General features: G+C 48.2%; 7 protein-coding genes across 7 annotated transcripts; 3 read left to right on the top strand and 4 right to left on the bottom strand.

The window, feature by feature from the left end:
- Positions 1 to 973: 973 nt before the first annotated feature.
- On the bottom strand, positions 974 to 1431 carry N7525_005506 (uncharacterized protein; the record flags this gene model as incomplete). The annotated part of the gene is given in 3 exon segments (XM_061213425.1): positions 974 to 1069; positions 1126 to 1367; positions 1386 to 1431. The coding sequence occupies 3 exon segments, from the start codon at positions 1429 to 1431 to the stop codon at positions 974 to 976; spliced, it is 384 nt and encodes a 127-aa protein (XP_061070446.1).
- A 910-nt stretch (positions 1432 to 2341) lies between these two features.
- N7525_005507 (acyl-CoA thioesterase) lies at positions 2342 to 3519 on the top strand (the record flags this gene model as incomplete). Its single annotated transcript, XM_061213426.1, has 3 exons — positions 2342 to 2404; positions 2481 to 2919; positions 2999 to 3519. The coding sequence occupies 3 exons, from the start codon at positions 2342 to 2344 to the stop codon at positions 3517 to 3519; spliced, it is 1023 nt and encodes a 340-aa protein (XP_061070447.1).
- Positions 3520 to 5091: 1572 nt separating this feature from the next.
- Positions 5092 to 6480, top strand: N7525_005508 (uncharacterized protein; the record flags this gene model as incomplete). The annotated part of the gene is made up of 2 exons (XM_061213427.1): positions 5092 to 6375; positions 6430 to 6480. 2 exons carry the CDS (start codon positions 5092 to 5094, stop codon positions 6478 to 6480), a joined length of 1335 nt encoding a protein of 444 aa, XP_061070448.1.
- A 399-nt stretch (positions 6481 to 6879) lies between these two features.
- On the bottom strand, positions 6880 to 8326 carry N7525_005509 (uncharacterized protein; the record flags this gene model as incomplete). The annotated part of the gene is made up of 2 exons (XM_002564704.1): positions 6880 to 7337; positions 7402 to 8326. The coding sequence occupies 2 exons, from the start codon at positions 8324 to 8326 to the stop codon at positions 6880 to 6882; spliced, it is 1383 nt and encodes a 460-aa protein (XP_002564750.1).
- Positions 8327 to 9056: 730 nt separating this feature from the next.
- On the bottom strand, positions 9057 to 9854 carry N7525_005510 (glycoside hydrolase family 128 protein; the record flags this gene model as incomplete). Its single annotated transcript, XM_002564703.1, has 1 exon — positions 9057 to 9854. One exon carries the CDS (start codon positions 9852 to 9854, stop codon positions 9057 to 9059), a length of 798 nt encoding a protein of 265 aa, XP_002564749.1.
- A 2586-nt stretch (positions 9855 to 12440) lies between these two features.
- N7525_005511 (uncharacterized protein) lies at positions 12441 to 12836 on the bottom strand (the record flags this gene model as incomplete). The annotated part of the gene is made up of 1 exon (XM_061213428.1): positions 12441 to 12836. The coding sequence occupies one exon, from the start codon at positions 12834 to 12836 to the stop codon at positions 12441 to 12443; it is 396 nt and encodes a 131-aa protein (XP_061070449.1).
- Positions 12837 to 13543: 707 nt separating this feature from the next.
- On the top strand, positions 13544 to 14334 carry N7525_005512 (frataxin family protein; the record flags this gene model as incomplete). The annotated part of the gene is made up of 2 exons (XM_002564702.1): positions 13544 to 13909; positions 14059 to 14334. The coding sequence occupies 2 exons, from the start codon at positions 13544 to 13546 to the stop codon at positions 14332 to 14334; spliced, it is 642 nt and encodes a 213-aa protein (XP_002564748.1).
- Between the last annotated feature and the right edge of the window lie 39 nt (positions 14335 to 14373).

Raw genomic sequence — 14373 nt, forward strand, 5'->3', positions numbered from 1 at the left:
CCATTTGAAGTACTAACGCCAAGGTAATTATAGAAAAGCAATATCATACACCCCTGAATCGTACCAATGTCCCTTATGCTACTCCAGCCATGCTGCTATCAATACACAAGTCTATATACCCCTGAATCGTACAAAATCCTCGTATGGTACGCGGCTGTCATCGTTGGCTATGGTTCTCCGGATTCAGACTTGCTGCTGAATGGTGATTTTCCTGCGTTATGCCGATTTGGCAGAGTTGGGTTTGGCAGAGTTGGGTTTGACGGAGTCCAGATCCACTTACATAAGCACGGCCCATGCGTGTAGTTCGATGAGTGATTGGTCAATCAAATGCAGTCTTGGGATAATACCAACCTTGATTGGTAAATTATGTAATACTCAGGGGCGTGCTCAGTTTTACTCAGTGAGCAAAGAGCGGCAAGGGGTGAGCACTAAAACGGAAAGGGAAAGCCATCTGGCTCGGCCTAAAATCCGGTGTATATGCAGGATCGATGTCCTCAGATACACGCGCTTTGGTTCTCGGCTCGTACCCGAAATAGCACTAATCCATATATGGCTAGTTCAAAACTAACCCCAGCTTAGCTGTATTGCAGTATTTAATGTATTTATACGTATTTACGTGCATTGGGATTCTGCTTCAAATGGGTCATTGTTAATTACCATACACCGCCATGGAATGGAAGACAGTCCAGATGTCGCAGGCACAACGGCCTGATCCATGCCCACTCGCTTCTTTCTTCTTTTGGACGTCCCAGATAAAATCCGAGATGAGCTCTAGATGGAAGAACAGCAGAGAGAAGAAAAAGATAAGTGCAGAGGCAGTAATATTCTTGGCAGTCAAATGTCACATTTGCCGATTAACATTAAAGTTCACCCTCCTGGAGTGGCCACAACGGCTTCAGATGTTGTGACATTGTGACAGCTGGGCCAAAATCAGTGAGTTCGCTGAATGTCCCTGGTCTCAGGGACGTGGTGGTCAAAGAATAATGATGTATTCCGAGCCAACGGCGTTGTTTGATGTGGCACTCCAATCAAAAATTCGAGGCACGGGAATTTGAAGGAAATCTCGAGCCTAGGTTGAGCATGAACTAGCCGCCCTTGCGACTAACTGGTTTCAGGTGAACTTACAAGCTCCATGGTAGCGACTTCGGATGCAGTTATATAGAACGCTGGGCCGGCATTAGGGTTTGGTATACGAGCAAGCACTCTTTTTCCATCATTCATAATCAAATAGAAGACCTTATTATATCCTCCCTCGGCCAGCTTCGTTATAGAGATGCAGCTCTCTGATCGAACGACTTTGGCCGCGCGGCTTTGCAGCTCAGCAACATTAAAGGCCTTATACCTATCCCTAAGCTGCTTTTCTTCATCTCAGAGCTATCGTCCACTAGTATAACGGAAAAAGTGCTCGTGATCAGGATTTGGTGTTGTCATTTGGTCGGAGAGACTCGTGATCGTGCGAACGATGCGAAACGGAAGGGTAGTGGTCGTTGGCTGAAACCGAGGTGATGCTAAAAAGAAGGCAGACTGTCGTGGTTGAAAACAACAAAGTGAACAGTTTCTCAAATTTGGAAAAGCTGAAACACGACGTCCCATGACCACGTTCATTGCAAGTGTCCGGTTGAGAACAGTCCCAAATCATTGGCGCCGGGGGCTGGGTGTAACCGCCCGAATTTCTTGGCGCTTATAATTTTGAGAATTTCGAGAATCCTGTGATTCTGCGGCTCTCCGGCCGTCGCAGAAGCTGATCGGCGCCGGTGCCGGCAGTTCTCACAGGTCCGTAGAGGGCATGCTCCCATAGCATCAGAAAGCGAGAACGGGTGGGCAGAACGGGGGTGAGAAGTTGCATGGCATATGTACATAGCACCCGGGAAAGCCGTCAAGGCCGACGGAAGAAATCAGGGGCGAAGATACATGTCGACCCAAGCATGGACCGTCTGTGGGCACACAATGTAGAGAGGATAGCAGGCAGGCAGGGCGTCCCTGCCTGCTTATCCTCCTCCGCACTCTGTTATATGGTTGACCGGGTTTAGTAGGTCCGGAGGTCCCTGCAAACGAGCGGGTGTACCGTCACACCGTCGGTATCGTATACGTATACGTTTCGTTCGTGTCTGGTAGTAGCGTGGTCAACGATGGACGATAGAGAGAGCAGGGATTTAGGTACGAGTTAGGTAGACAAGGGTAAATTAGGGGACGTGAGACAGGGATCAGGGCCCGTGGTCACATGGTGCGGTACTTTATTCTACGATTCTCTTTGTTGGGATTCTCTCAAGGGTATTCATCCCCCAATGGCCATAGCCAAGCACTCTGAGATTCGAGTAGCACATTCGTCCAATCAGCACTAATGGACAAATACACCATTCCTCTTGAGAAGGCTGTCGAACTGACGCCAATTCCTTCGGAACCGGTACACCTCTTTCTTTATTTTCTTTTGCTTTTTACTTGGTCATCTGTCTCTCTAAAGTAGTAAATTTCTTATTTAGGATACCTTCACTAACGCCCAACCGCTGTGGAGTTTCGCGGGCGGCTATGGAGTCTACGGCGGATCAACTGTTGCCCATTGTCTTGTGGCCGCCCAAAAGACCGTCCCGTGCGACTACGTTGCCCACTCTCTCCACTGCGGCTTCGTCAGCCCCGGTAATCCAAAGCGACCGATTGAATATCGTGTTGAGCGTACACGCGATGGGAAAAGCTTCATCACGAGGACTGTCCACGCCACCCAGAAGGCCGGTGTGATCTCTGAGGCAATTGTCAACTTTGTGCGGGTGGGAACGTACAGTAATAACGGTGACATTGGCAAAGCAGGGAGACTCGAACATGGGAGAAAATTGCCTAAGGGCTTGACACTGCCTGATCAAGCAGAGATGGATGGGAAGGGGGTAGATGGGCCGTTTGAGGCTCGTTGGGGGGAAATCCTGAATCGTAAGTTTTTTCCCTGGCGCTATTCGTGATTCAAGTTAGTTTTCTCCTTGCTTTTATTCAGATCTAACATAATGAATAGAAGCATCTCACGACCTAGTCAACACTCAGATCCGATACTGGGTGCGGGCCAAGGACCCTATCCAGCAGAGAAGTCCTCAGGCCCAGCTCGCGGCGCTGGCATACATGTCCGATGCATATTTTATTGGCGCCGCAGTTCAAGTACACGACGTGGCGGGTCAAGCGTTCGGGACCAAAATGGCCATGGCAGCTAGTCTGAATCATACAATTTACTTCCACAATCCCGAAGCTGTGCGGGCGGATGAGTGGATGTGTTCCGAAAGAGAAAGCCCGTGGGCTGGCAATGATCGTGCCCTGGTGGTTCAGAGGGTCTGGTCTCCCGAGGGGATCTTGGTGGCCACGTGTGTCCAAGAGGTATATTTCTCTATCTTCTCTTCCCCTCTAGATGCCTACGTTCCTTGTGCCGATTACACTGGATTGCTGACCAGTTCGGACCCAGGGAGTCTTACGTGTCCAAGTGCCCTCCGAGAAGGTGAAACTTTGAAAAGCCCGTCTCCGTTTTCAAAGCCCGTCTCCGGATGACAGAGCGATAGGCGACACCCTCAATTCTAGTCCTAAGAAGTCGTTACAGCTACCGGAAGGCGTAGTATCCCAAGCATATATTGGCATCCTGGAGGATTCAGAGAAGTTCAAGAACCGTCCGCAGGGCGATGCTTCAGAGCAAAAACTGTGGGCGTATGGACCTTGTCAAGTTGGCTTGTTGGTCTCGCGGTCGTGTCGTGCTCGTCGGAGATGCGGCTTATTGTCCGCCAGCAATGACAGGAATGAGTACCACTTCTGGGATTGCTGGTGTCTATTTCTTGGCTGGGGAGATTGGGCGGCACTGTGATGGGTCTTCTGGGAAGAATTTCATGGAAGGGAATGATACCATAGACGCTATTATGGGTGCGCTCCAGGAGTATGAACAGATGTTTCGTCCTTTTATCAGACAATTGCAGGAAATGTTCTAAGGGCGAGGGAATTTGGAATATGATTTTGGCCATGGCGTTGCCCGTTGCTCTCATGAATCATTTTATGGAGTTGCTTCCTTTTTCAGATTAGGTTCTCTCAGCAGTTTCTGTGCGGATCCTGTCAAGACTGTCAACTTCCGACATACGAAGAGTTGCTACGGGATTAAAGTTGGGTATCACAAGAGCAACCGAGCAACTATTCGTGAGTGACATATATATCATACTCCACTCTCAATGGCATGAGGTTATTGTTTTGTTTGTACACATCCTCTGGTGGACATATAGTCAACCAAGTAACAATCCGCTATGCCTATCTAGGCTAGCTTGGTTTCTGAACCTTCGAACCTTGGCACTTAAAACAGATCACGTGAATACACGGGTCCGCCCGAGGTGCCGCCCTACAGGGCTTCCCATGTGCTCTTCAACTCCTTGAGCGTCCAGATATCGGATTTGGCATTTATTGCCGAGAAAACATCAAGAGGGCCCCGTAAACAAAAAATGGAGAGAAGAAAACTGAACAACAGCTATCACATTTGCCAATCTCACCGGAATAAGAAATTTCTACCTCCCAAATGACCAGGAAAGCAAGAGATGTTCTTCACAAACTGGGTTTATGAGAGACAATTACGTACAATCTTCGGGAATTGGGGTTTGGCACTTCGAAAATTTTGCTAATGGCCTTGAAAAGTCCCGGTGCTTATCCAGTATAAGCCTAGTGGATGACATTGTCTCATTGCTCCTGCGGCTTGGTCCGACACGTCTCGCTTGTTACCTGACGAATATAAATGAACCGAATCTAGCGCCAGGAATCTTGCGAATCAGTAGTCTCTCCCCACGGCTCAATCAATATGATTGATACACATTGGTTTGACTAACCCCACTGTGCTCCACATCAAGACAGCCTTCATCACACTATGTACTCCCAGAATGTCATGATGTTGAGGGGGTTACTCCCGAGATCCACTTTGCAGGTCCGACCATCGGTCGATTTGGCTCTTTGATCTTATCTGATCCGCCTTTTCTTCATTTTGGTTTCGACTGCTTTTCGTCGACATTTACATTTGTTAGCTTACACTTACGTCTATACAAGTCTGGCGTACGGTTCACTAAATCATCGATACACTGCCCACGATATCTCGAGACAATGGCCAGCGAAGGTCTCCCCAAGGACCAGATCCTTTTCGATCCGGAGTTACAAGGAATATTAGAAGGAAATGCCCGATTCCGCCGTTTAGGCTGGAAACGTCTCACTGTCATTTCGATAGTTGAGGCAATCGCCCTGGGAAGCCTAGGCCTACCATCCGCATTCGCCGCCCTCGGAATGGTCGCAGGCGTGATCCTAACGATTGGACTTGGCTTCGTTGCAATCTACGCGGGCTATAACATCGGCGCAGTCAAACTGCGGTACCCACAAGTTGGTCATTATGCAGACGTCGGCCGACTTCTAATGGGAAGTTTGGGATCAAAACTGTTCGTCGGCAGCTTTGTTGCTCTTCTTGTCTTCGTTATTGGGTCGCATTGCTTGACTGGAGCAATTGCGTTCCAGAATATCACTCAAAGCAGTTCGTGCTCGGTTATATTTAGCGTTGCATCTGCTGCAATCCTGATGTTGCTCGCTATTCCTCCGTCGTTCGCTGAGATTGCGATACTGGGCTATATCGACTTCGCGTCGATTATCTTGGCTATTGGGATCACGATGGTTGCCACCGGTATTCAGAGCTCGAATGGTTCGGGTGACTTTGCTGCGGATCTGTCGCCCTGGTCTGCTTGGCCAAAGCCTGGTCTCACTTTCTCCGCTGCTATCGTAGCCACCAATAATATTGTTTTCGCATATTCCTTCGCTGGTTGTCTGCCGTCTTTCATGGAAGATATGCATACCCCCAAGGATTATGTCAAAACACTATGGTGGCTAGGTGGTATCCAGATTGTTATCTATACCCTGACAGGGTCAATCATCTATGCCTTTGTCGGGCAGGAGGTGCAATCACCTGCTTTGCTGTCCGCGGGCCCCGTTATCTCAAGGGTTGTCTTCGGCATAGCGCTTCCAGTCATCTTCATTTCGGGGTCTATCAATACAACCGTTGTCTGCCGATATATCCACGGAAAAATATACCGGGACTCGGTTGTTCGCTTTGTCAACACCGCGAAGGGATGGAGTACATGGCTTGGTCTTGTCTCTGTTGTTACCATCCTAGCCTGGATCATTGCTGAGGCTATCCCCATCTTTTCCGAATTGCTCTCTATCATTTCTTCCTTGTTCGTGTCTGGTCTCTCTTTTTATATCCCACCAGTCATGTGGTATGTGCTTTTGAAAGAGGGTGCATGGTATGAAAAGCACAATTTAAAAGCAGCAATTCTAAATGGTGTGGTCTTCCTGGTTGGCATGATTGTTTTTGGATGCGGTACCTATGCTAGCATCGCCGAACTGGTGAGTCTTTTCCCCTTTCATCATCCGAGCGCGGGTACTGATTATGTTTCGCAGGTTGATAAGTTCCAGTCGGGGTCGGTAAGTAAGCCATTTACCTGCGCTTGAAATATCGCAGAAACGTCGCATATTTGTCTCAGAGGGAAAGAGACAACAGGATCGGACTTGAGGATTCTTTGCAAGCGGACACGTTTAGACACAGTTAGAGTCAAGTCAACAGAGAAGAATGTCACTTTTGAGAGTGGCATCGTCCAAAGGAACATAGGACCAAAGTGTGAGACTTTGATATAGTTTGTGTTTGAAGATACAGTAGAGTTAAGGGCTTTCTGAGTGATTGCACTTGCACGGACAAAGAAAGCACCTGTGCAAGTTGTTTTTACGTGAATCGTAGTAGTATAGAGATATCAGATTACAGCAATAGCATAGAATGACATTAAACACAATAATAACTAGGTCAGTCGATATTCACCTTGCTTACTTCACTTACCTCTTTTCCCATTGCTCCTTTCAATCCTCCTGCATCGGTTCCTGGGCCCATTCGTTCTGCTCCAAGAACTCTTGTAAGTCGCCGCTACCATCGCGGACAAGTCCCTCTTCGTTGAAGAGTGCAGGATCGTTGAAGAGTGCAGGATCTAGCCCCGCGAGAAAAGCAGCGTCACTATCACCTCCCTCCTGAGGTTCTTGTCCAACGGGAGCGAGTGGAGCGGGAGTAGTGGCAGTTTTGTGTGGTACTTGTACCCTTCTCCTTTGAGCCGGTGGAGCATCTGTCTCAGCCTCTGCTTCTGCTGTTGCTCCCGCTTCCGCTTCTGCTTCCGCCTCTGCCCTCTTGCGTTTCACTACATCCTGTCTGTTGGCCGCATATCGGGCTAGCTGTTCAGCACGATGGTTATAAACGAGCTTGCGACCGGTGCCCATCCTTACAGAAGGGCGATTCACTGCTGGCTGTTTACCAGCGAGGGCACCACCTATAGAGGAATAATGTTAGTATGTGGTCTTTCAATCGAAGGGGAGTCGCAAAGGGCGCCTTACCTTTTACATTACCGTCTCGGATAATAATAGTCATATTAGGTCTGGGTAATGGCGAGCGCCTGTTACCTTGGCCTTGGAAGGGCTCAGGGGAGGGGTTTCGAAGCTTAGGCCAATGCTCACGGATAGTTCGCAAAATTGTAGACGTAAAATTCTGAGAAGTCAGTCGCACCTCTCCGGCCTGTGGGTTAGCAATATTCCTACGGTCAATTTGGTCCAGAGAGTAATGGGCAAGCCAGATTGTTTCTCCGTCTGCTAGATAGGCTTCTTGGACGAGGTTTTCTTTGAGTCGTTCGAATTCAATGTAGGCGATGTTGACCCAGTCCCCATCGTGGGATATATCCTGCGGGTTTTCTCTGTTAGTTAACAAGTCACTCACTCTAATTGCAATTGGCATATCCGGTTGCTCTGCTCGGATGATATGGATATCGCCGTTCGGTACTATGTAGGGCCGAGAATAATCGAATTTCATCGGTTGTTCTGGTCGCTTTAGTGCTGACTCTTCCGATTGCTCCTCGGTCGGTTCAACCGGTGCTTCATTTCTCCGGCGTTCAAAGTCCACTTCCAAGTCGTCTCGAATGCAAATGATGTATTTATACAGCATACCAACCAGAATCTCGGTGTCCGCGACGTGACTTATAACAGTCGCTGGCAACCTCGGTATGCGATTGCGAATCTCGGACATGATTGTATTGCGTGCATAGTTTGACTTGAAAAGGTTCATGAGGCTTCTGTAGTTGGCATAAGCATCAGCCGCTACGATATCATAGACTTCTTGTATTAAACCGAGGACAACCTGTTGGTCTTCTGTACTTTCTGATATGCCAAGACGCTCGTAGCAATAAATTTGATCGTATCTCTGGGGCCAATTTTTTTTTTTAATCTGCTTAGGATTGGTTGTAGTCATCTTGGAGGTGTTCGGATTCATGGTGCTTGGATGGTGCTTGGATGGTGCTTGGATGGTGCTTGGATGGTGCTTGGATGGTGCTTGGATGGTGCTTGGATGGTGCTTGGATGGTGCTTGAAAATGATCATATGAGGGGGATCTTTCCATTTTGATACTCGAGAGGTCCTTTGTGACTGAAGATTCTCTATTATTGTTCCCTTGAATCTTGATTCAATATGCATTGTTAATATCTCTAAGAGATACATAAAGGGACAAAGACGAGAATGTGACGGTACACATTAAATTAGTATCTATTCTTTGTAAACACTGAATTGGGATCAAAGGATAGACTGTATCAAAGCTAGGTTTCTAGTTTACATTATTATTAGACAAACAATGAGACATTTGCCTTTGTTGGGAATTTGCCTACGTGATGGATTGTGGCGGGCCTGGTTATGCCATTGTGACCATTGCCAACTCGCCACCTCATTCTAAGGTGGATGGCGAGATTTCATCATGTCAATATTCTGGACTTAATACACATAACTTACGATTACCGAGATTGGTTTTAAATAAAAATCAGATAGCGTGGTGGATATTTGCGTTAAAACTCCTTAGAAAATATGAACAGAAAATCCATAGATATGATCCTCCAAGGCGACCAATCGCCAGTAGAACCCATAGAAGAAAAGTGAAATGTGCATACCCTCCCTTTTATTTCATGATTCATTGTTCTAATTCATTTTCAACATGTCAAAAAACAAGCACAGGCTTACGCAGAGACGTAAGCTTGGCCAGCCTGGTTGAGAGTGTTGCCGGAAAGCAAGTAGTTGTTCGCACACATGAAGTAAGAGTAGCGAGTGACACCAGGTTGCGAATCCAACCAAGGGAGGACATCGTTAAGGAAAGCAGCAGTAGTAGCGGTGTCCATGGCGCCGCTGATATCAGCGTTGAGAGCAAACTCGGTGATCCAGACTTCGGACAGGCTGTGCTTGGAAGCAGTGTCGACGGCCTTGGTGACGAAGGACTTGAAATCGTCGGCAGTGTTGCCGTACCAGTGAACGGCCAGACCGGTGATACCACAGCCGCTGCAGCTACCGATGAAAGACTCGAACCAGTCCAGGCCGGATCCGGCCTGGGTGGAGGAGGTGACGGCGGGCGAGATTAGCTTCGCCTTTCCGGACCACGGGGTGATATAGGTCATGTAGTAGTTGGCAGCATCCGAGGGGCTCATGCTAGACTGCGAAGCCATGTCGGGCTCGTTGAATCCCAGAATGTAGGTGCTTCCGCTGGACAAAGCACTCTCGATGGCAGTCACCCAGCCACCGAACATCTTAGGGCCCCAGAGCATGGGGACGAACTCGACACCAGAGGGAAGCAGGCCAGAGAGGGAGCCGGCCCAGTTGTAGGCCCATGAGATGGAGCCACCGCTGGCCATAGAAGACACGGTGGTGACGTCGTTGTAGGCAGCACCGCGCTTGCTGGAGGAGGCGCGCTTAGCCTCCATGGGGGCGGCCAGAGCAGAAGTGGCAACTAGGCCAGCAGTGAAAAGCTTAGTGAAAGAGACCATTTTGGATGAAGTCGAAAGCTAAAGTCACAAAAGGAGTGGACTTGGAAGAATAGAAGAAAAGAGGGAAAAAAAGAGAGAAACCTGTTCTCGACCTTAGGATAAGGAATGTAGACTTGAAGGAAAGTGAGGCTCAGACCGTGCACGGCACAGGACTAGAAGACCAGCAATGAAATGAAGGGAAGGTAGGTGGTTGGAGAGGAGGGAGAAGAAGAAGAAAGATCAAGGGAGGCGGAGGTTTTAAATCACCCAGGCATCAGTGTGTCAAACCTACCAGCCTAACCCGCTAGCTGGAAGACATTGCATTTCTTCACGAGTGGAGTGCAGATAGGAAGTGGTTATTGGATATTCGGGGACCGAGGAGGCGGGCTCGACCTCATAACCATGCCTGTGGCCAGAACAACTGTATGCAAAATATAATTGGCGCCGGGGAAGACCAAGGGGACCTTAATGGACCTGATGGGCCATTGACAGGAATTCGAACCATGGTGATTGGCTTGAACCGAGCGTCTTTTCTTACATTTCTTACATGTGCAATGAAAAGTCATTCTCCAAGGCGCTAATTGACACTAATTCTTTCAATTCTTCGGGATCAAGTAGGTTTCGCATCTGGTCTAACTCCACAGCCAAGGTCTGTAGGCCACTCCACAATAGCCTGGATCATAATGGGGTTCATTACATCGAATTCCGATATTGACATGCAATGGGGGGAATACACGCCTTGGGACTCTGTTCCTGGTGCCTGTAACTTTGTCTTAATAATAATTGGCACGCCCCTGACAGAATGCTAAGGTATGCAATGAGAAACAACCGAAGAGTTCACAGCCCAATGACAAGAAATTGACATAAATTGAGGTGATGTGGGGACAATAACGTACCACGGATGGCATTGCATCATCCAGTGGTTTGCCATGTAGTCCGACGCGCAGTTCCCTGGTTCCCGGTCAGGGGAGCCGCTCTGATAGGCGCACCTTGGATACATCGTCATTTGGGTCCTTGGGTGACCTATCATATCATTGCGTTATTGAACATAACCCTAGGAACCCAATGAAAACCCCAAAACATTGCACTACATTTAATTTAAATTGGTTCCAAGGTCTGTGAGATTGTAACACTGTGAGATTCAATACTTCAGATTTCAGATTCCTTTCGCAAAAGAAAATAATATCTCTCACCCCGACAGAATACAATCACCACACAAACGCAGGCGTCAACTGAAACTGACTAATATGACACACCGACTGTGTAGGCGCCACCACATCAAGAGGATGGGTCAAATCGACCACTCATAGTAACACCAACCCCGATCGACACCATGTTTCACATCCAAGCATAAGATCTAGACCGTCTCTCCCTTTCACCGATAGACCGGTGCGTTCCTTACTTCTGGATCAACTGGATTGTTCTAGGGCTAGAAGAAAGATGGGGCGCTTGTCTGAAACCAACCCCTCTTCAAGCCCCCTGCCGATCTCTTGCCGAAAAACGGCCAGGACAAGCCTTGCCGGACTACACGCCGTTGTTTCTTCCGGTACTTTGCATTTGGATTGGCGCCCCATTTGATGTTCTACGGTTGTTCTCCAGCAAAGGTATATCGTAATTTCCTTTTTCATCGGTTTTGGTTCCGGTTTCTTTGTGTCACCTCTTGCTCGTAGTGATTTGCTAGTTGTACTTGTCTCCCTTGGAATGATGACTGGGGATCAATGCTCTTATTCCCAGTTCTCCTATAGGCTGTTAGGACATAGTACTCCAGCGTACCCTACAAGATGCGGATGCCACAAAGGTTTGCTTGCCAAGCAGATTAGAATTTTTAATCATATCATCCAGCCCTGTGGTACTTTACGGTTTTCATTCATTCTTTGATTTCATTGTAGTTCATTGTAGTTCCCCGAGCCAATACTTGCCACTGCATTAGAGGATTGCAAGGGCGCCATGAGATCAGATTTCAGTCACCTCCCGCCTCTGCAGCCAATATTCCGGACATGGTTCCGAGGGATATGCATGTCTGCATCTTTATTGCCATGACCAAGACTACGGTTCTTCTCATTAGAACAGACTAAACTCCACCGATCTCTTTGTGATCCCGTCAACGTGGTCCAGGACTCTAAATTTGTTTTCAAGGCTATTCAACATACTTTCTCGGACTATTGATTCCCGGACAATTATTATCATAAAATTTTCTCCGAGGAAAAAGAAAAGATTTTGAAAATCTCACTTGTTCTGGCCGCGTTGGCAAGTAATGTGGCTTGTCTCAGTTCCCACTTTCCAAAGTTCCGGCGCTCTGCCCACGTCATCCTACTGCGTCGAAGGCTTGCTCCATACACACCTCCAAATCCAAATGGATAGGAAAGATACGGGAGGTTTATTGCTCATAAATTACCAATCTCGCTGGGGCATCGCTCTCTTGCTTAAGCTATCGCCCCAGCATACCTGTTTCGACTAACCTTAACAACCAGGCAGCCTAATCGAATACCATTTTTAGGTTCGGACGCTTGGTCTTCGTCGTCAGGCACTCAGGCCATATACCGGAGACACCGAACGAGTCCGATATGTTTGCTACAGTCACCGATACGAAGACGTGTTGAATGGATGTCATTGATTGGTTATAAGAAGTACGAGACAACGCATGTCTGCGGTTGATATAACAAGTCGACCTCGTGTTCCCATGGGATTTTCAGCATCAGTATTCCTTCGGTTTCTCGGTCCTGGAGACGAGAGCAGGATGCGAGTCCCCTGGAACGCATCACGGACGGCGCCGAACATGTCGCTATCGGTGCTGATGCTAGTCTCAGTGTTAACACATCGTATATGCTGATTTCGGGCAGGCGGCATGCGTACCCGAGGGCCTCTTGCATCAGCAGTTTTATTACACATGAGTCTCCTTTCTGTGGGCATCAGGCTCTTGGTTGTGGTCATTCTGACCTCTACAACAGCAAGGCTTCCAGCCTCCACGGCTGTCTGGGTGCATTCCATCGGCTCCGTGTGCATGTCAACGTTATTGTGAGCAATGGTAGCATTGGCCGCGTACACCACGTCATTGCTTCACCAGTCTGTTATCTTTGTCTTGTTTACCACCCGCCAAACACCACTCGAAAATGTAATTGCCATATAAATCTCTATGGCATACGGAGGTCTATACTGCGGCTCCATTGATCACCTACATTACCAAATGACTACGGAATGCTGATATACAAATTCCAAGGGTAGATCCTCAATCCAAGCCGAAGTAGTCAGGGTTGCTTTGGAGTAAAAGTCATTCCAATACCACCTTTCTTCCAAACACACACTACGTCATGAAAGAAATAAATTTGAACACATTCTACAATCATTTACTTTTTTTGGAGTCACTCATTGCGGTAGCCTTAGTGGTTGCTGGTGACAAGGTCATCGCACAAGTGTATCCTCACTGGCCAATCGTCAAATATCTATACATCAGTTCGAAATTTTTGGATTCTAAATCATCATATTCGTACAAGATCTATAGTCCACTTTTTATAAATAAAATACCCCATCGAGCAACTGTCATCTATACCTCCATCCAATCACAGATACTGCCCATACTCACTCTAAATAAAGCAGGCGGTGAACAACGATGATGTAAATTATCCCATTCTCTCCGCATCGTCAGAAGAGCTCCCCCAATCTTCAATTACCATTCCCTTCCACGAATCCCAATCTAAGTACCCCATACAACAATGCTCTCCCGCACAGTCCCCCGAGCTCTGCTCACCTCCGTGCGCCCATCCATCCGCACAACAACACCCACCACTTCAACTCTGCTCCCCCGGGCTTGCGCCATCCGCCCAAGTTCCGCCTCAAAGTTCACCCGCTCTTTCCAGTCCTCCCCGGCAGTCCGCAAAGGCATTCACCCAGAATCTGCAAACCCCCCAGCTCCGAACCCCCAATCGGGTTCCGTTGCCGGAGCTGCTACCCATATCACCGAGCCCTCGCCATTGACTCCGGAGGAGTACTACGAGTACTCGGAGCACTATTTCAACGTGCTGCAGAGCGAGCTGGAGAAGGCACAGGAGGAGGGGTCTGACATTGAGGCTGAGTACAGTGTATGTTTCTCCTTCTTTTCTATATATTATCTTTTTCTCGGTCTCCATCTTCCTTTTTCCTATCTTTCTCGGCCTATTATAAAGACCTTCTGTTGGCATGATATTTAAAAATGTGGAAGGTTAGTTACTAACCCACCTTGCTCCTCCAGGCTGGTGTTTTGAACATCTCCGTTCCCGCGCTCGGCACCTATGTGCTCAACAAGCAACCACCTAACAAGCAGATCTGGCTCAGCTCGCCCATCTCCGGGCCGAAGCGGTACGATTGGATTGTCGAGGGCGATTACATGCATGAGAAGCAGGACTCGCGGCCTTTCGCTAATGGGCAGTGGATCTACCTGCGCGACGGCTCGAATCTGACCGAGTTGTTGAACTCCGAGTTGACCCTGCGTTTGCCCAAGGATATCTACAGTGAGGTCGTTGAGTGAGTGGGCCGTCTTGCTGGGCTATCGATTACCTAGAAAGAA

Source organism: Penicillium rubens, assembly GCF_028828025.1.
Source record: "Penicillium rubens strain IBT 27055 chromosome Unknown utg000002l_segment0_segment0, whole genome shotgun sequence".
Lineage (NCBI taxonomy): Eukaryota > Fungi > Ascomycota > Eurotiomycetes > Eurotiales > Aspergillaceae > Penicillium > Penicillium rubens.